The 20,869-nt window shown below is 39.4% G+C and overlaps 1 protein-coding gene across 22 annotated transcripts in view; it reads left to right on the top strand.

The window, feature by feature from the left end:
- Nucleotides 1-20,869, top strand: part of LOC109485058 (peripheral plasma membrane protein CASK-like) — a 150,122-nt gene that overhangs the window by 123,252 nt on the left and 6,001 nt on the right. For 8 of the 22 annotated variants that reach the window (XM_019788465.1, XM_019788463.1, XM_019788464.1 and 5 more), the window contains 11 exons: nt 2,605-2,683; nt 5,539-5,624; nt 8,065-8,133; nt 8,263-8,331; nt 10,419-10,618; nt 11,130-11,248; nt 12,863-12,886; nt 14,347-14,427; nt 14,748-14,828; nt 16,482-16,720; nt 17,152-17,259. In XM_019788465.1, coding sequence (XP_019644024.1) covers nt 2,605-2,683; nt 5,539-5,624; nt 8,065-8,133; nt 8,263-8,331; nt 10,419-10,618; nt 11,130-11,248; nt 12,863-12,886; nt 14,347-14,427; nt 14,748-14,828; nt 16,482-16,720; nt 17,152-17,259 — 1,155 coding nt within the window. The remainder of the gene's footprint in view (nt 1-2,604; nt 2,684-5,538; nt 5,625-8,064; nt 8,134-8,262; nt 8,332-10,418; nt 10,619-11,129; nt 11,249-12,862; nt 12,887-14,346; nt 14,428-14,747; nt 14,829-16,481; nt 16,721-17,151; nt 17,260-20,869) is intronic. The other 14 variants (XM_019788479.1, XM_019788478.1, XM_019788473.1 and 11 more) reach the window with 7 other exon arrangements.

Genomic DNA, 20,869 nt, shown 5'->3' with positions numbered 1-20,869 from the left:
CCCCCCCACTTTTTGAACCCCCTGTCCCTACTCAGGCTACTGTCTCAAAAGTCTATGGGATTCTGATTGCTTTGCCACTGAAATTCCTTCTTCTTCCCTGAAAATTTGCTAAAAGCAAAATCAACCCTAGTAGTAGTAGTTTTCTGGGTGAGTCGACAGGTTGAAACTGACCAGGCACAATCTAATAACAGCTCAGGATATCTGACTTGCAATAAACCTTCTTGGTCAGGATACTGTCCTTTATTTCTTATCTCCAACCCAAGGAAAATTGGACCCTCTCTGGCCGATGGATACTGCCTGGCCAATTTCATATTTCTTTTTGCCACCTTAGGATCTGCTTGGAGCTAGTGCTTCATTTCCAGTCACCACAGTTCTCTGAACAAAAACAAAGGTCTCAACTCTCAAGCCAACCCAAGCCAGTGCACATTATGTAAATTGGGGGTAATTGGCACGTCAACGTGAAGTTGGAACTGCACACCTGAGGCAAACTCTTTGAAAGGACAGTAATGGTGTCCTCCCTATTATTATTAAATTTCATTTTATACCTTCTTGCATAGAAATACTAGTACATTTGTATATCATTGCTGTGGTTGTAATGTAGAAAATACTCCAGGGTCTGTAGAAAAGAAAGTTATCGGAGAAGGGCAAAATCACTTTTTTCTTCAAACATCACACCCACCGACCTATAATCTCCAAGCAGATCCTACTGTGACAAGGCTGTCAGCTTTGTCACAGTATAGGATCTGCTTGAAGATCCTACAGCAAATGGAACCAAGGACCTTGTTGGAACAGACCATGCTACAAAATGTCCCCACCCACCCAAAGTGTCGTTTCTCCCCATTTACAGAAGTACATTTTGACCGTAGTAGTTATACAGTAGACAAAAACACATCATTCAAGTATTTCTCCAGCCATGAAATATGAATGTAGGATGTACTCAGTAGACTATTTTGTAGGGCACCAATGGCCGCTTGTGTGTCTACCTATTATTATAAGTGGCTGCAAAGAGCTTTCATTAAAATTGATGAAAGCTCCTTTCGCTGTAAAAAGTCTCAATAAGTAAACAATGCAGCCAATTAACTTGTCTCAGACAGAACAATGGGACAAAATACACACGATGTCAAGTTTCTCAGCAAGTCACACCAAGCTTTTTAAAGCTCCTTGGTTTAAAGATTTCATGACATCCTCACAAAAATACTCTGCACCTGGTGGTACCAAGGTTCAAAATTAATGTATGTTCCAACTTCCTAGTTTCTCAACATATTTCTTATCATGATGCCTCCAAATATCTGAGAATAATAGTGAGTCCTGATTTGCACTGCTTGCAGTGTGTATTTTGAATGACAGACATTATAACAAAGGGCCTCCTTCCACTCAGACAAAGGAGGTAAAAGAGAGAACCTCCCTTTTTTGTGACAATTATCAGAGATTTCTCCCATTCTTGACCAGCTAAGGCATTTTGCTCATTATATGACACGATTATGACCATATGAAAATTTGTGGGCAATATTCACAAGAACGACTGACTGTTTTCAGCTGCTAAGCCAAATTTAATTTCGATCCCCGAATATTGTGGCCAGTGTAATAGCAATTGAGGAACTTGATCAATTTATTTGCAAGACCTGTGTGTTCTACATCTCAATTCTTACAAGTAGACTGAAGGAAATAAATTTAAGTATTTTTATTTTATATGGCCTCCTTCAGTCAATATTGATCATGTCGGTAAAATTCTATTAGACATAGCTTTGGAGTAGTGAGTATGTGTTTGTAAGCTCTCTGGAATCTTTCTTTTTTGTGACCCTTATAGTTGGCTGAAAGGGGCAGATAGAAGAGTGTGGATTGTGCTCTCCATGCTTATTCTTTGTCCTGATAATGTTGATTTTGCACATCAATTGGATTGGATGACTGTCTGAGCTCACCCTGACGGGATCAGAGCTCACCCCGATCGGGGTGAACTTGCCCCGTCGGTGTGTATAGACTGATCAATTCACACCTTTCCTGGCTTTGTTTTGGGATTTTGCACCTCTTTGACCAGAACTCCCACCCCGTCGGGGTGACATTACCCCGTCGGGTTTAGTGATTATGACAGTGTCACCCCGACGGGGTGAGTACCTTACACCGACGGGGTGAGTACTTTACACCGACGGTCCTGTGATTTGGTCCTGACGGGGTAGCTGCTAGCCCTGTCTGGGTGCTGAAAAACCCGTCGGTCTGCTTGCATTTTCTATAAATGATATCTAAAGTTATGAATACTGCAGAACAATAATTTTCATATCACTATACTCCTTACATCAAGACCTGCGCACTGATGTGAAACTTGAATGCAAAATGTTAATTTTTACTTGACATTCCAAATGGCCAGTGACTTTCCTAAATTGAGATGACCAGTGTTATGTAATTCTTACCAGTAATTTAATAACCTTAGTTTATTTTGTAGATTGAAGTGAAATTTTAAGTTTGCAAAGAAACTTTCATTGCTTGGAACACCAAAAGATGTTATTAAGTCTTATATGATGTGTTTGTAAATAAAGATGTTGGTTAAGAACTAACACCTTCCTTAGCCTGTGTTACTGACAATGTTGAGCCTTGTCCCCATGTGTACAGGGCATCACGCTGAAGATGAATGAGGAGGGGCGGTGTGTGGTGGCCAGGATCCTGCACGGGGGCATGATACACAGACAAGGTAAGGACACAGGCAGGGAGGCAGTGGTTGATTGAGATTAATAGTAATAGGTGAGTAAGTCAGTCTGTAACAGAGAGCCTATCACTTTACAATCTCATCTCTTCTGATGTAAAAACTTATCAAATATACAATATATTGATTTCAAGGTATTGAAGTACTGTTTTGGGTGGCTGAGCTGTGGGTTTGTGCATCTGGTTGTTATAGCAGGTTGATAGCACATGGGTGGGGAAGACTGTACAATGGTAGTGTACAATGACAGGACGTCAAAGTTCACAGCATCTGGCCAGGAGCCACATGGGGAAACATACTACCTCACTAACCTCAGAAACTTGAAGATTGTCATTGTCATCATTGTTGGACATACATGTAATATAATTACAAAAGAAAAAGATCGAGTTTACCAGACTTACTGATTCAGAAGTTGAATACAGTACATTATGTAAGATCCCAATCACGTCCCAGGCAGTGTCAGTGTTGCTGACAGTGCAGCAGTGTTGTACATGCAGCGCCCATATGGTCCATTACATTCCTTATTAAGTTTTGATCGGCCTGGGTCCTCTCCCGGGCCAAATGATGCACGTAACTGCCTCGGGGGCAGGGTTCGTGTACGAGTGGGGTCAGCGAAATAGGAGGGGTCAAACGGGCCAATCCGCATCCCACAATTGTACCTCTCTGTAATAACAGACGTGGCACACGCTAGCTAGGCCTAGGGAAAAAAATGTTGTGTTTACTGTTTCCCGACCGACCCTAGAAAAAACTGCCAACCCTAGCCATTTTTTTGTGTGGACCCCTGTGCAAGGGACATAAATTTTTCAAGCTGATCAACCTTTTCTAGCTTCATGATCTGACAACTGAGTGATGAAACGTTGTACAATCAGTTTTCCAACATTGACATTGAAACTATAAGTATCCTCATGCAATATTTACTTTCTTAAAATACTGCATTGTATAAGTTGGATCACTAGAGATCGTCAAAGTTTAAAATAGAAAAAAAAAAGATAATACTAACAGTACCAACCCTTTTTTTGGACTGAAACAGGAAACACAATTTTTTTTCCTAGGCCCTACATCTCGGAATATAGAAGGACCCAAGGCAGCTGCAATATCGTGCTTCATGCTGTGATGTAATTATAACTTCGGCGAGCTGAAACCTGTTTGTCTGTCATTTACTGGCCACTCTTCCTGACCTGCATGACCTATCAACATTTATCGTCCATGATCCCGTGATCCGAGGATGTTAAGACAGGGATGAGCTTCCTTGTAATTTTGGCAGCATATAAGATCCCGTACTTTAATAGCAGTAACGCAATTATGTAAGAGCGACTTGTTCTATTTTCAATCAACTGCAACAGTTTTATACAGATGGGTCCATTTGTAAGGTCACCGGTTGTGTAGGATTGTCTGGTTTATGAAGATTAAAAAATTCTTAAGTACTTACTTGGAACTCAGCAGTATTGTAAATTGCGATAAGTTTGCAGTAGTTTTACTGTCATGTTTTTTTCAGTGGACTCTTACCACAAAATAGTAACACTGCTCTGTGTTTTATATTAAAACAGAATTGTTTCAAACAAACAAATGCTACAAAAACCTCTCCTTCTCTCTCCTATCACAAAATGAAACCACTGGGAAAGTTTAAATCATTTACAGAGTACACCAATCCAAAATTCTTTGAATAATACTTTTAAAGAAAGTTGGCACTTGACAGGGAATAAATGTACACCTAACGACAAGAGAAACACGCCCCTATCATGCTTGTACGACATCACTACCGCGTCTTTCCTCCTCTCTCCTGCTGTGTAGGGTCAAAATGTCTGCCTACATATTGAGTAACCTCTTCATAATATGAAATGACCTTTAACTTGTTCAAGCTGACATCCAGGGTGGGTCAACATTCTGGACACAAATATCATTCTGATGACCTTGAATTGCCCCCCTCCCCATTCCCCAGCCAGCAGCCTGCATATTACATCTCTGTCTGGCCTTGACAGATTTTTTTTTAAGATTCACACAATATTTCATAAGCTAAACTTGGACAATGAGTGATATTTTTTCATTGCAAAAATATATTTATGAAAGGTATGATAGATGATGAAACTAATATTTGAGATCATATTGATATCATTAAAAGATCTTGTCTCAAACTTGCTAAGGAAGGCGTTCCCCCTAAGTTAGAGTAAAGAATGCACTAGGATGGTGAGGATGATTTAGTCAAGAAAGACATTATACTGAATTGAATTTCTTGACTTGAACGACAATGTGTATTCTAAACATGCAAACTAAGTGTAACGAAAAAAGTTTCACTTGTACAGTTGTAGCAGATTACAGTTATTGGCACAATGGCACCAAATCAGTGTTCTTATCAGTGTTAGGACACCCTTCAGACAAATAAGCCATATCTGATAGACACTGTGTGTCATGAGTGTTAGACACTGTTTTGACGTTGATGACAATGGATTAGCCAAAGCACCGTGTTGTCATCAGTATAAGGACACCCTTCAGACAATGTATTAGCCAAATCTGTGTCTTCATCAGTGTTAGCACACCCTTCAGACAATGGATAAGCCGAATGTCCTCATCAGTGTAATTAGGACACTTGTTAGAAAGGAGTCGAGTCTCTCTCTAAACTCCTTGGATTTGCCGATAGGCCCGTTGGGCGTCACTCCACCTTACAATGAGGAAAGTCGCGTAAAGTGCCATTGCCAAGGGCACAATTTGCTGAACGTACAACGTTGTCAGAGTTGTCAGAGGATTGTGCCTGGAACCGCTTGGTTTCTGAGCCAAACACCACAATCATGATGAGGTACTTTACAGGTAGAATTATGTATTTATGAAGACGTGATGTTTGTGTTTTCCAGCAACCCTGCATGTTGGAGATGAGATTCGAGAAATCAACGGTGTGAGCGTCGCCAATCAGACTATAGAAGCTCTACAGAAGATGCTGGTAAGTCCTGCAACCAGCCCTCCCCCCTTTCAATTTTACCTTAAATATTATTTTTATAACCTGGTATTTATCTATCGATCTATTTCATCTTGACACAACTAGGTAGCCCCTTCAACTTATAAAAGTTGATTTCAAAGGGGGCCCAGCATATACAGAAAAAACGTTTTTGCATTTATTCTGCATAACATGAAAGAAGAACAACATTTTATAGAACAAAGATCCTTCCACAAATGTGGTAAATTGTCATAAAATAAAAACATAGAAATAAAGTAAAGATCCATTGCGTCAAAACAAAACAATTGTCTGTAAGTCAAGGTCTTTGCTGTTCCAAGGTCAAAATCAATATCAGATCAAGCTGAACCTAAAATTAATTGAGAAATATTACGTGTCTAACCTGAGCAACATTTGAATGATTCCGGGGTTTACTTTATGAGAATCAGAGCTTTGTCCTAATCTTTGCTTGATTAATGTTCGAGATTAAGTGCAATAAAAGGTGAACAGATTTTATATTGCATCTCATTAATGCAGTATTTGCAAGTGTTTCCCTTCCTAACTGTGTTACTGTTTGAAGTTTTAAAGACGTCACGTTTAGGCCCTGGAAAAGACCATTACATGCTGTAGATCTTTTTTATGAAAAGTCGAGTTATTTGGGAAGGAAGTTTAAGTGTGACTGGGTATTATAAAGTAGTCTTGTTAGGCATGGCTCGTACAGTCATCTCAAATTGTGTCACAGTATAAATGTTTAAAGACATTACATTTAGGCTCTGGAAAAGATCATTAAATGCAGACGAGTGTAGATCTTTTCTTTTTTATGAAAGATCAACATTTTTGAGGAATAGAACTCTAAGTGTGACTGGGCATAAAGTAGTCTTGTTAGGATACATGTAGCTCATACAGTCATTAAAAAAATTGCATAATAAGGCTCTGGAAAAGACAACATGCAACAGAATCTGATCTTTTTCTTATTAAAAGTCCAAAGTTTATAGGAACAGAACTTAAAGCGTGACCGGGTATTATACTCTACTCTAGTTAGACACGGCTTGTACACTTGTTAAAAAAATTCTCATTTACTATATAATACACTATAATAATGATTTAGGCTCCGGAAAAGATAATAGTATTACATTTGCGTGCAACAAAATCTGATTTTTTCTTATTAAAAGTCAAAGTTGATAACAGAACTTGAAGCGTGACCAGGTATTATACTCTACTCTAGTTAGACATGGCTCATACAGTCATTACAAAATTGCACACTTAGGATCTATAAATGTGAAGAATTTTACATGCCACAGAAGCTCAATCTTTTTCTTATATTAAAAGTAAAAAGTTTATACCAACAGAACTTAAAGCGTGACCGGGTATTATAGAGTACTCTTGTTAGGATGGCTCATACAGTCATCTTGAAAATTGCAAATTTAGGCTATGGAAAAGATTACCTGCAACAGAATCTGATCTTTTTCTTATCAAAAGTCAAAAGTTTATACTAAAATTATAGGAACAGAACTTTAAGCGTGACCGGGTATTACCGAGTACTCTAGTTAGACACGGCTGGTACGGTCTAAGATCTGTCCGGGGGCGGCTGTAGTTAAAGAGGGATTAAAGCCATTTGTGGGGATTTGCTCGCCCAGACTCTCTGGCTCAGGTCCACTAATTACAGATTTTCTTTGGACATCCTGCCGGCATTAACGAGGCGGGCATGTCCGTCTCTATAGCGTGTAATTACGGAGGTGTGTCGAGTGAATACATGATGATGTACGTGTATGATACGCCATCGTTCATGGCACAATTTATAGGGTGGTACTGTAAAATATTGGATTAACGATTAAGCCCTGTTAGTATTACTAATTAGGTCATTAGATCTTTATCGAAGCCCATGAAATATGTAGTGAATGCTTTGAATTTTTGCAGAGGAAGTTTTGTAGGAACAAAGGCGTATTCTTGTTGAAAATTAATGTAAGAATTATGTTAAGAACAAAGATGCTTTTTTTTTTAAAATTAATTGTAAATACATTTTACATCGACTTGTATGAACTTCAGAAAGCTCCCCCTAGCACTGAGAGAAGAAAGTGCAAGAAAAGATTTTGCAGTTTTTTTACTCCACAGGAAAATGACCTGAAAAAAAGTTTCTTGTTTATAACTTGTTTTTAAAGTTTATAACATATTCACACATTTAGTAAAAAATACCATAATGAAGCACCAATACCCCTTACTAGAATGAAACAGTCTGAAAATCAGTCTGTAGTGTTGTGTTCCCATAGCATTCTGTTGCCATGCAGAAGATTACATTTTATTTCTGGGGGGTTTAATCAAATTGTTTCTTTACATCTTTCAAATATTGGTTGATATTCTTTTGATACAATTTAGTAGTTTGTTTAGTCTATTTTGTTGTATGTTTTTGTTTTGTTTATTTTTGTTTTGTTAACTGCTGTTTTGTTTACAGAGAGACGCGCGGGGTAGCGTCACGTTAAAGATTGTTCCTAGCTATAGGCCGCCGCCTCCAAACATTGAGGTCAGTATGGCGCTGCCGAATGTTAGGCTGACTTCTGTCTCACAGTAAGCAGGACATTGCATGGCCTTGTACTAACTGTGTGGTGCCTCCCTCCATGTGTGTTTTTGACTTTGTCTTGGTGATTTGCAGAAGGATGCCCGTGGTAGCGTCACGTTCAAGATTGTGCCTAGCTATAGGTCTACTTCTCCAGTGTGTGAGGTTGGTATATCGAACCCCGAAAAGGTGGATCATTGGTTTTCGAACATGGTTCGTACAAGAAAAAAAATTTTCATCCTTTCCTTTTGAAATTTACTTTTTTGTTTGGAGCATTTTGGAAAAGTACAGAAAGTTTGCTGGAAAGAAAATGTAAGAAAAAATATCTAAATATCTCAATTGTGAATGGTCCATATTGTGTACATTTGTACATCTTTGCACCCTTTGCATCCTCCCATGGCAGGGGCAGCGGCTCCGAATTCCTTCTTCACCCCTACCCCTGCCGTATTACATGGCATCTTCTACTCTACGACCCGATTCCAGGGACACGCTCTCAGCCAATCACGTATCACAGAGAAAATCTTCAACGCACTTTACATTAATATTTATGAGATGCGCTAGCTATCGGAACCAATCATGTCGGCTATTCAGTGACAAATAAAAACAAACATGGCGTCGTCTCGGGAAGAGAACTTTTGCGATGCAGGCCGCTGCGGGCGTCGGCGGGGCGCTAGCGTGTGCTGGAGGCTGCGCGCGGATCCCGCCGAGCACGGGGAAGGTGTTAACTCGGTGACTTTGCCCCGCACGGCCTCCCCAACGCGTTAACGGGCTCGTCACCGGGCGGCGGCGGAGTCGCCGGCGGGGAGGGTGACGTCCCTTCGCCGCCCAAGTCAGAAATGGGGTCATGCCAAATAAGGCAAGCTCATGAATATTAATATTCCTCGGGTCGTAGAGTAGAAGATGCCATGTAATACGGCAGGGGTAGGGGTGAAGAAGGAATTCGGAGCCGCTGCCCCTGCCATGGGAGGATGACCCTTTGTTAAGTGGTGAGAGATGTACTATTTGTGTGTTATCGTTGTCCTGAAAAAAAAGAATTTGGTCCTTTTGGTACGTGTACGAACCCTGTGAATGTTCACCTTACTTGTGTTTCCCTGGGAATAGGGTATAGGACAGTGCAATATGCTGGTAACTGGGGATTTTAATGCGACCAAACCCAAAGTATTTTCTATCCCCAAGTAAGTCAAGACAAGATAAAATGTCTTAGTCCAGGATTTAGTACTAAAGGGCCGAGTTTGTCCTTAAGTACTGAATCCTGGACTTTTTGCTCTGCTTTTTCCTGAAATCTAGCCCTACCCTATTCCCACATATCTGTGCTTGTGCTGCATAGCCTGGCCTTTAACCACACTAACCTTTATACATCATCAGTCTGTGGCACTAGCTGCTTGTTTTCTGTTTTTCATGTTTCTAATAGACTAATTGTGGCTTTGTTGGGCATAGTGGTAATTACATGTAGGTGTATTTGTGATGTGTTGTACTGTGTAATGTGTTGTGTGTATACTACAATTTGACGATAGTCATTCAGTGTTTCCCTGTCATTTTGTTAACATGGTGGTTTTGGTGAAGTAATCCCCAAACATCTCCATTGAAATAAGAAATTATAAACAATAAATATTGTATCTTGAATATTGAATTCAGCTTTTCATAAATGTTGTGACCATATAACTGTAATGACAGGAAAAACACTGTGATTTGTTGTGTTTTTTTTTTGTGGCCAACAAAATACAAACCTTTATTTGTAACACCAATGTGTCATACAAAAGTGGATAGCAAGTATTTGTTCCTCATACTAAGTACTTGAAAAGCAACAAACGACATTTCGGAAAGTACAACGTTGAATTTTCTTGGCCATACACAAGCAGTAGTTATAATTTGCATTTTTTTTTACTTTAGTATTTCAAATTTTAGTACTGTTACTACTGTATGAGTTGTTTCTGAAATGTGGCTATCTTTTTCCGAAAGTGTGATGATCATTCATTGGTTGATTGATTGTTTGTCTGTGCGTGTTCAGATCTTGAGGAGCAACAAACAATATTTCTTCATCATAACCTCTACCTGAACGTATAGCGTTGTATTTTCTTGGCCACACACAAACAAGTAATATTTATCTTTTATTTTTGCATTTTTTTTACTAAATAATAAGTAGTACTCAAAATTTTAGTACTGAATGAGTTGTTTCCTTATGGTTTTTCAAGTAATTTTTGTGTGTGTGTGATGATCATTTATTGTTTGTTTGTGTGTTTGTGCGTGTTCAGATCTACGTCCGCGCACAGTTTGAGTACGACCCGCTGGAAGACGAGATCATCCCGTGTCGACAGGCCGGGATCATGTTCAAGGTCGGGGACATCCTGCAGATCATCAGCAAGGACGACCACAACTGGTGGCAGGCGCGGAAAGTCGACACTCCGATTAACGGCGAGGCCGGGCTGGTGCCCTCACCGGAGCTGCAGGAATGGTGGGTGGTTGTCTCCCTACGTACGCGGTGTACTGCAAGTATTCAGTGCCTAAGATGCCTAGGCATCCTACATGTATGATAGCCCGCCCCAAATGCCACATGTACCAAAGAAGCCACAAAGTCAAATTATACTAAGGCTGTTTTTTAACTTTAAAAGGACAAAAAGTAACAGCCAGAAAGGAGTTTCTTCAGAAAATAGATTGGTTTTGGAATATGGTAATGATTTTTTCACTGCAGATTACTCATGGGATGAAGTAATGTAGGTTTGAGCCCTTATCAGTCATTTATTGAACTGCAGGGGCCTTTTTCTTAGTGACTTTTTGTCAAAAAAGAAAACTCAACAAAAGATGAATGGACTTCCAGATTATTTCCCAGGAATTTGCTCTTTGGATCAAGTTGACGTGATATGGGTTTCGGTCCCAAGCAATTATTTTCTGAACTGCATGAACCTTTTTCTTGGACAATTTGAAAGAGAATGGCTCAATGAATGGATTTTCTTGCTTCTTTTCAGGAGGGTGGCCTGTCTGGCCATGGAGAAAGCTAAGAAGGAGTCCCAGGCCTCGTGCACATGGTTCGGCAAGGTCAGGAAGAAACAGTACAAGGACAAATACCTGGCTAAACACAACGCTGGTAAGTGCTGATATCTTGTGAAAGTTTCACATTTTACATTTTATCTCTGTCAATACAGTAACTCCTGGATGTGACATTCATCACTTAAACTTTTTTCAGCTTTCATACATATGTGTGGAGTTTTGTTGCTGTTGACAAGTTATAAAATGATAAGTATGAATATATAAGATGAGAATTATCAATTTTTATTAACAATTACTCCAGACAACAGCATGCAGCAGTGTACATGTACATGTATGTGGATTTAGGAAAGTATAGTAACTGTTATTATATAGAACCATATGAAATCTTTTCTTGATCAGATTCTACATTTCACTTCCTTTCCTCACAAGTGCTACCAATGGATGGAAAAACAAATACAACTACAGCTCTTTTATTGCATTCACACTGCACAATTTAAAAAAAAATGCTGTCATATTATATTTCCTCCTTGTTGTAAACTTGGTGGAAAAAAGTGTTCCTTTTTTTAGATGTTTACAAAACGTCTTCTCTGCACCTGTAAAATGCTGTTTGGAAGTTGGTGCCAAATGACTGCCTTAGGAGGCTGAAGGATAAAAAAATTACAGGTGTTAATATTAAAAGTAGCTCAACGAAAGTTTCTTCTGTCCTGTGTGTAGACCACCCTTCCTCAGTACAATGCTTGTTTTCTGCATCACACTTTGCATATCACATTGTATCTGTTTTAGCCCACCTGGAATTACTACATGTAGGGTAACGTATGTCCTGTCCACCACTGTTCATCTCAGTTGTCTCTGCCCAATTGGAAAGCTTGGGGGAGAGGGACTAGTACTGTGCTCATATTCTGTTGCTTTAACAGTGCCTGTCATAGATTTTAGTAAGTCTTGATAATGACAAGATGGCCAGCGAGAGCCTGGGTACCATCCTACTTGTATGCCGGGGCTCCCACACTCGCTTCCCAACTTGTTAGGGAAGCGAGTGTGGGAGCCCCGGCATACAATGTACAAGTAGGATGGTACCCAGGCTAGGCCAGCGAAGGATTTTTAAAGAAATTAAGGTTAGGGAGAAAACACAATGTAGTCAAAGCAAGACAAATGTTCTAGTCCTACCCCCTCAAGTCTTTGTAATTGGAATATCTCTTCACATATCTTATCATTAAACTTACTAACGTACTAACCCCTCTATTTCAGACTATTTTCCTGTCTAATACAACATTCCCCGACAGATTCTGCATGTGTTTTTGGATCAATGTTGGAAGCTTTTTTTGCCTTCCCCAAACAATTTAAAAGAGCAGTAAATTAACGTTAGCTGTTGCTTTTCAAGATATCTTTATTTGTTTTATTTGGCCATAGTGCAAATAAATGTTACTTAACGTAACGTAACAGTAATATTTTGACATGCCTCAGGTTTTCGGTGTGTGCCTTTTGTAGCACATCAGTAGAGACTAAATTTACCTTCTACAAGCATTTTTAAGTTTGTGGAACTAGTTTTTGTAAGGATTATTGGCCCATGAACGGTTTTAGCACACATGTAGCTAACTTTCTAACCTGCTCTTGTCGGCTTGTCCACTGACATAACCTGTTGTAAACCAGCGTGGCAGTTTTCAACACTTTGTCCCATTTCTTTCCTTCCTAATGCATCCTATGTCGCTCGTAGTTGACAAATCTGAGCTCGCTAAGTGTAAGTTGGTATTTCTACTTACTACCAAGGCCACATAGGTCGCAATTCTGGGGACTGTGGCAATCAACAGGCAAAATTTGGTGCCAAGTGGGAAACTTTTTGTGATGTTGAGAAGTTAGCTTCTTATGTTGAGTCAGTTTCCTCCTTTTTGTGGTCATTTTCTTTATTTACAAAGTAGCCTGGTTGCCAGCCTTTTTCTTAGCTTTCGTATGCTGTCTTGTTTCCCTGCCAAAAAGACTACCCGGTAGATCTGCATGTATTCTCTATCTGTCTAGTGATTGGACGACTAAAGGCTCTGCTGATTGGACAACCTTTTAGATCTAGAGGCAGCTGTGGCCAATCGGTGGGGTTGTTTGAATTCAGAACAAATTTTGAAATGAGAGAGTATGTGTGAGGCCAGTCTTTTTAACAGGGAAGTGACTGAAAAAGTGTAATACTAATAATAAAAAAGCTAAAAAGGTTGGCATTCATGCTATAAAAAAAGTATATCCAAACAGAAAATAATTTCTTGTTGTTGTTGTTGTCATTACTTTCTTTCAGTATCTGTACAACAATTATGCATGACTAATGTGTTTTAATTGCTTGCTTGTCATAAGGGATACCATACAGTAGTTCAGAGTTATGCTATCTAGGAGAGTCCCATATGTTGACCACACTGTGCACTCATTATAGAAGTAGACTGCTGACTATCTCTAACACTCTCTGCACATATTCTATGCTTTGAAAGGTAAATTTAGTCTCTTCTAGTTCTGTCTTGGTTTAGAGACCAGTTTTCCTTCTCTGCAAACTTTGACAAACATGTTTTGTGTATGTTTTGTAAAGGATGCCCTGCAGATACTAGAATTTGATAGTTTATTTCTTTCATTATTGTGTTGGAATGCATGGCACTTCCCTCACTTCAGTAGTTTATACGTCATATCAACTAATATAGTATGTAACTGCTCTACCTAGTGTACCTTAATGGTACTGCAGCTGTTAACATCTGAGTGTATGTTTGTAGTTTATATTAAACATCTACGTCTAGTTTATTGTATTTTATTCAATAACTGTCAGAATGATTTCATGCATTTTCTTATCCTCATTTGTCTATCAGTATGTTTAAGTAGAACCTCACAAATAATGAAACCTTTTGAACAGATTATTTCATAGTAAATATTTATACTGGTTCAGTTTTGAAGAAAGACATTGCTGCATGGATTGAATAATATAGAAATAGTTTATGATCATACAGGTACATATGTATGGAAGATGACATGTAATTTCTCCTGACAAAAATTTCCCAAACTAATGCATGTTTATATCATAGATATTCTTGGATGAAGAATGATTCAGCGTTAAAACTGCAGCAAAATAGAGACAGGGATTGAATTGGACTGTATTGTATGACCCTTAAGCTGTGACCTGTTGTAATTCATAACCTGCTTACCCTACTAAATACCTTCCCACACATTCCATTGCAGTTTTTGACCAACTAGACCTGGTGACCTATGAAGAAGTGGTTCGGCTGCCCGCCTTCATGCGAAAGACTCTGGTGCTCCTGGGTAAGTAGCAGGCACAATTTCTATATGCAACGGGCAGCAATTAAAATTGCACTGGTTAAAGTGATGGTTTCAGAGGTTTCCAACTGTCATAAGACATCAAGCAAGACCTCTAATTTTAAACATATCTTTACAAAGGATGTGTCTGTATTTCTGACTTTCTGATTGTTTTAGAAGCTTTCTTTTGGGTGACTGGGTTGTGGATTTGTGTGTCTGCTTGTCCTAGTCTTCAGTTCAAGGGGGGATGGGAGGTGATTTTGACAGTTGATTAATAATTCCTGGAAGTCTAAAATCTCTGATTTCTTATTTGTTTCATGTTTCAGGTGCTCACGGTGTGGGCAGGAGACACATCAAGAACACCCTGATCACAACCCACCCAGACAAGTTCGCTTACCCCATTCCACGTGAGTATGATGTAGTCTCCTTCGTATATATCTACGTAATTTAAGCACCTACAGTATATTTATGTGTTGTACAAAATGTATGTTGTAGGCCTTGACAATATGTAGTGTGGTGGTAAATAGCCTTTTTGGGCAACCGTGAATGTTATGCATTCCTTACAAAGCAAGGTTCTTATGAACAGACACATCTAGCTGGTAGATTACAGTAGATAGTAATTAAATTTGATTAGTGAGCTTACTTTAGTTAGCCTTTTTCTCACTCCTATTAATTAAGCACCCCAACTACCTACCTAGTACCTAAACACTGGTTTTAGTATTGGCATGACAAAATATGGTGATGATGACTAAGAAGTGCACAACTTCCTAGCATGCAAAAAGTAGAAATAAAAATTCATTGAAACCTAACTGAATGATGTACATAATATGTATAACATTATGTCAAATTGCAAATGGAGCTGATCTGTGTTTTTGGACATATTTTTCTATATTGACTGTCCAAACCCTCTTGAATAAAACCTAAACCTGCCCTTTTCACAAAGTCTTGGTGTTTGCTGTCATTTCCTATTAATCTGTCCCACCCTGGCCGTAAGGGCACACTTCTCATAACAGAAAGGGTTTGTGTTTGACTTTGGGAACCTATCAATGTACATCCCAGTGTTGGTGGTGGGGGAAGGGGTGTAGGGGGATAACAAAATAAATCCTGAACACGAACTAACAATGCTTTGCTCAATTGACAAAGCTCATAATAATAAAAAAAAAAATTTGTTATCCAATCAACAGTTTTTTAATGATTTGTCTTGTTTGTTGAATCTTTCCTTCCTTTCTGTAAGATTTTGATAACCAATAATAGGTTTTATTGTGTTTTAACTAACATCATCATATGCTTTGCTTCTGATTGTGATAATACATGTAGGTGTTCAGAGTAGTAGTCTCAGTTAAAGTTGACCTGTCTAATTTGTATCTTTATTTGTCCCTTTGTTCAAATGTTATGTATTTTCTCTTTCTGATTGTGTCTTTTTAGAGGTACTGTAGACAGGTCTTTCTTAATAATATAGAGACTGTTATTCTCTGAGTACCTGTGTTAAAGTTGTATTGCTTGGTTCCAATCATTCAGTGATTCTGTATCACTCATTCTGATTATTGCACTTTTGGGTTTTTATTAAAATACACGTTCACTCAATCCTCTCCATATTGTGTTTAATTTCATTTTGTCAGTTTTTTGTTGTTTTGAGGCATGATGCTGCTTTCAATAGTTTCATGCATAATCATGCTATTGCAAAATGGGTGTCTTGCTGTACAAAAGCATCAGCAATTAAAGCATGAAATTCAAGTCAATTTTTCAAACCACAGAATGAAATTAATCCCCATTGCAAAGAACAAAATTCAAGTCAATAACTAAAACTGCAGAACAAAATTTGTCCCCATCGCAAAGAATTAAATTCAAATCAAATCAATCGAAGTTCAAACTACAGAAGAAATTTGGCTACTTATCAAAGAACAAAATTCAAGTCAATTAATCAAACTCCTGAACCAAATCCGCCCCCCTCCCTTCAGTGAGAACCAAAGGAATACAACTTTTATCATTTTCCTGAGTGTGATTTTTTTCCCCACAGATTTTTTCCTTGATTTCACAGATCAGCTCTTTTGCTTCCACAGACACGACCAGACAAAGACCCTCTTTTGCCTCCACAGACACAACACGGACCCCTCGCAAGGAAGAAGAGGACGGCAAGAACTACTACTTTGTGTCACACGATCAGATGATGGCAGACATCGCTAACAATGAGTACCTAGAGTACGGTACTCACGAGGACGCCATGTACGGCACCAAACTGGACACTATCAGGAAAATCCACGAGGAGGGGCTCATTGCTATCTTAGATGTGGAGCCACAGGTTAGTCCATGTAGACGACTCTAACAGAACCCAGATTGTCTATTGGGCCCATCATCAAACTTGTCCTTCATTTTGCCAACACCTACCCACATACCAAATATCAAGACAAAACACCCACTGGCAGACATTGTTGAGTTATTGTGGACAGAAAGAAGGGGCTACACACTCACAAAGACATATGCATCAAGACATCCAAAAGTACATGCTTTACCTCAGAGGACAGAATCGGAGCTACTAGAATTTGCCCAAAATAGAAAAACAGAACAGTTTCGAACGAATGACATAATAACCCATGACTACCATAAGTTAAAAGTTTCGAATAATCAAATGTTAGTGCCAGATTCTCCTAGCTTACAGGCATTCACTAAGTGTTAAATCAATGTTATGTGCAGTAGATTTAAACATGTATGTATGTTTGTTTCTCCTCCCAGGCCCTGAAGGTGCTGAGATCGGCAGAGTTTGCCCCGTTTGTGGTGTTCATCGCGGCGCCGAGTATCGCCTCCATGAACGAGGTGCAGAAGAAAGCCATGAACGCAAACGTAAGTACAGACTCATATTACTGGTTTCATTAGTTCCATGTAGCATGTTATTAGCCCTTGTCCTGCAGAGCACGACAATTGCTGTTTTGGACTATCTAGTATATAGCACTCAGCATAGGTACGATTTGGGGGCATTTCTCGTGCAACGCATAACACCACAGCGAAACGCAACGAATGTGGAAGTAAATATGCCACCTCAGGGCAACAAAAAAGTTGGGGGTCTTTGACCTAATTAAGATATGAAATTATTGAAAAATATTGTGTGAAAAATGCCAGCAGGACAAGGGTTAGTTATCCTGAATTCATCATTGTTATTGAAAAAAAATTCATATGCAAATTTCAAAATGACATGAATAAATAGATAAAGAAGAATGCAATGAAGTATTTTCCAGGAACAACTTATTTTACCGTTAAGCATTCCAGGCCTTCCTGAAGTGTTGCCAGCTCTCCTACATTTACCATAAACTGTTGCCAGGATCCCCCCATTCAGACCCTCTTCTGTCTGTGTTCCATGTTGTTTTTTCACCTGTGACTAACTGTGTGCCCTTCCCTGCCACTTCTTACTGCCATCAGCTGCTCCTGGAGGGCGTGTACAAAAGTGTTGTAAGAATGCCTTCATCTCCGTACCATGTCCGTGTGGGTGACATGTGTAGAGTAGTCCACACTGTGTTCATCCCGTAGCCCCACTTAGGCCCGGTTATGTACATCGTACGGTGCGCCTATGATAGAGAGTTTTTTTGCGACAATCATGCCGAATTTGAAAAGAAATGGGTACAATATACGTCCACAAAAGTTAGACATCCAGCAGGTGGTCAGATATTGAGAACACTAATTATATTAGCAACTGGATCGGTTTTGAAAATGGGCAGACATTTTAGGTAGCATCCACTACCTTTTGTCAGACATTACCTTTCAGTCACTGATAAAAGACAGTGGATGCTGATGACTGAAATGTCTGTGAGCAGTTTCAAAATCCAGATGTTTGCATAGTACCAACTGTTGTCTCGACAACAGGTACCGTAGTTTAGAAACTAAACCATATCACATCCGTTTCTTCAATCTCAAACCTACGACATATGGCAATATTGTTGCAGAAAAACATTGTACTAGGTGCGTCATACAATGTATGTGACCAGGGCTTTAGAGTGTGTGCCTCCCAGTTAGCAGCATCAGTCCCAGACATGTTACTGTGACTCACATACCAGTGTTTCAGCTGTTACCTTGGTCCTGTGTTTGTAGCCCCTCAATCTGTAGATTTTCTTACAGAGTAGCTGTTTCATTTTGTGGATCTGTTCATTTGTTGCTACATGTAAGCACACATACATTGTACACACAGATGTTTTGGTAGTGGTGATTTGATTCAGGTTATATTTTGGGTGTTGCTGTGTCGTGTGTTAGTTTGCTCTTGCAGCTTAGAATTGGTTGTCTGCTTAGTTTCAAAGCCAGTGCATCCAAAACATTTTGTTTTCTTTCATATGCAGGAAGAACCTTTGAGCTTCATGTCCTTCATGTTTTTTATTTGATCTCAAACAAGTGCACAAAGTCATGTACATATACACCACCAAGGTCTTGTATCTCTTCAGAATTTAGTTTCTCAGAGCTCCCCCAACAAAAGACATTCACTGTCATATGTAACTTTCACAGTCATTTTGGATGATTGACGAGTGCCAGTTATTTTGACTTCCAGTTGGTCAAAGGCCCTCTGCAGCCAGTAATTCTCCACAGTGTGGGTACAAAACTACAGTACAACATTCTCACCAACCCTCACACAGTTACCCAACCAGTCCACAACCCCACACACACATCTTCTGTCTGTCTCCTGTTCTGTTCTTTGTCTGTCCTTCAGCCTAATGCGACAGTTGGGGTTCTGCTCTCGGTGCCCAGTCCTTGTAAGCTGCACAGAGGAGTAGGGACATCAGGTGGCTCTTACAGGGGTTACTGGTATCCCTGGTGGCTCTAACAGGGGTTACCGGTACACCTGAAACTGTCCAAAAAGAATCGGATGTCGACACTCAACACTCAACCCAAAAATACATTAAGGAAATGATTTTGGTTGGAATGGTTGTTTGAAAATGTAACAATACTCGTCCTTTGGTGTAAAGAGGCTTTCAGTTATACATATACCTAGAAACCTGATTATCCTGATGTAAACTTGAACTCTGTGCAGTTTACCTTTGCCTAGTCTGCGGTGTGTGGTTGGTTAACACGAAGGTGTTCTTAACACTGGTCACTTCAATTTTGGAATGTCACTTTCCGAATTTGCAGACGGCCATGTTGAAATCCCTGATTTTCAACTTTGCCATTTCTGCAGGTACAGTAAATTTTTACATACCATTTGAAAGATCATGTTATCCTCAGTACCAGGTTATTTTTTTATGGTCAAAACATACATATTTGTCAAGATATTTCACTTTAAAAATTGCAATACCGTCGGTGTACAAGCCACACCGACGGGATCAGAAGCCCACCCCGGTCGGTAGTAAACTCTACCCCGTCGGGGTGGAAAACCACCCCGCACCCAGACCGCATCCAATTATCCTCATGAACACCCCATGAAAACCACTGAATTAATGAGAATTCACATCTTCACACCAGTGTAATTAGCAAGTTTGTGTGATAATTCATGAGAAGTCTGGGCTCAAAGGTTACCCCGACGGGGTTGGACAGCCCTGTCGGTGTGTTGAACAGCCCCGTCGGTGTGTCAGGTTGAACAGGCTGGGCTAATGGCCTAAGCCTTCAGACCAGACTGAAAGTAATTTCCCAATGAAGTTAAAAAAATTAACATTAAACTTGCTTCTAGGTTGATGGCGGTTTATACACAGTTTATTATATCACTTCATTATTGTAGTTCTGTGTGTATTCCTGCAGTTTTTCTAGACTGTATTTTCCAGGATTATGAAAGAACATTGTCTTCAAAGATACAAATGAGTCATGGATATCTCTGACATGGCAGGAATGGATATGATTGACCAGTCAACCTGCTCCACATGAGTGCCATATATATGTACATGACGTGTACAATCCTGTACATGTGTAGGTCCTAACAAGGAGGTTAAAAATCTAGTCTTTGTCCACCAATACCTAGCTCACTGTAGGATGAATTCTAGCAAGGAGGTTATAACCTCTAACCTGGCTAACACTAAGAATAGAGTTTGGACATGGCTAAAAATTTAATAAACATTGATAACAACTTTTCAAACTCCATGGATAAACTCATCTATCATTAACAGAATACCCCAGGGCTCAAAATATTTTTCACTGCATACCTGAACTGGTGCAGTAAACATTTAACCTGCACCAGACAAAGAAGAAAAATTTTGCTTGCACTTTGGCCACACCAAGTTAATTTATTGGTTAACGGATTCACCGCTTCATTTTTTCTGATTTGCAAATAAAAATAAAAATTCAAAATCAACTGCAAAATGCTCATATTTTGCCCTGAACAGTTGAAAACAGTCCTTTCCTTACTACTTGTTACAGTCATTCCATCTTTCAATGCAATGGTATCATTAAAAGTTCAAAATGATTGTTTAAATTTTGAACCAGCCTGGTGTGCGGACTGCATGGCTCCTATCGTACCATTTTGGGCCATAATAGGAAGCCTAGGCCT

The sequence above is a fragment of the Branchiostoma belcheri genome, unplaced genomic scaffold (genome assembly GCF_001625305.1).
Source record: "Branchiostoma belcheri isolate BF01 breed outbred unplaced genomic scaffold, Haploidv18h27 scaffold72, whole genome shotgun sequence".
In the NCBI taxonomy this organism is placed as follows: domain Eukaryota; kingdom Metazoa; phylum Chordata; class Leptocardii; order Amphioxiformes; family Branchiostomatidae; genus Branchiostoma; species Branchiostoma belcheri.
This window is presented reverse-complemented; position numbering and strand designations above follow the sequence as displayed.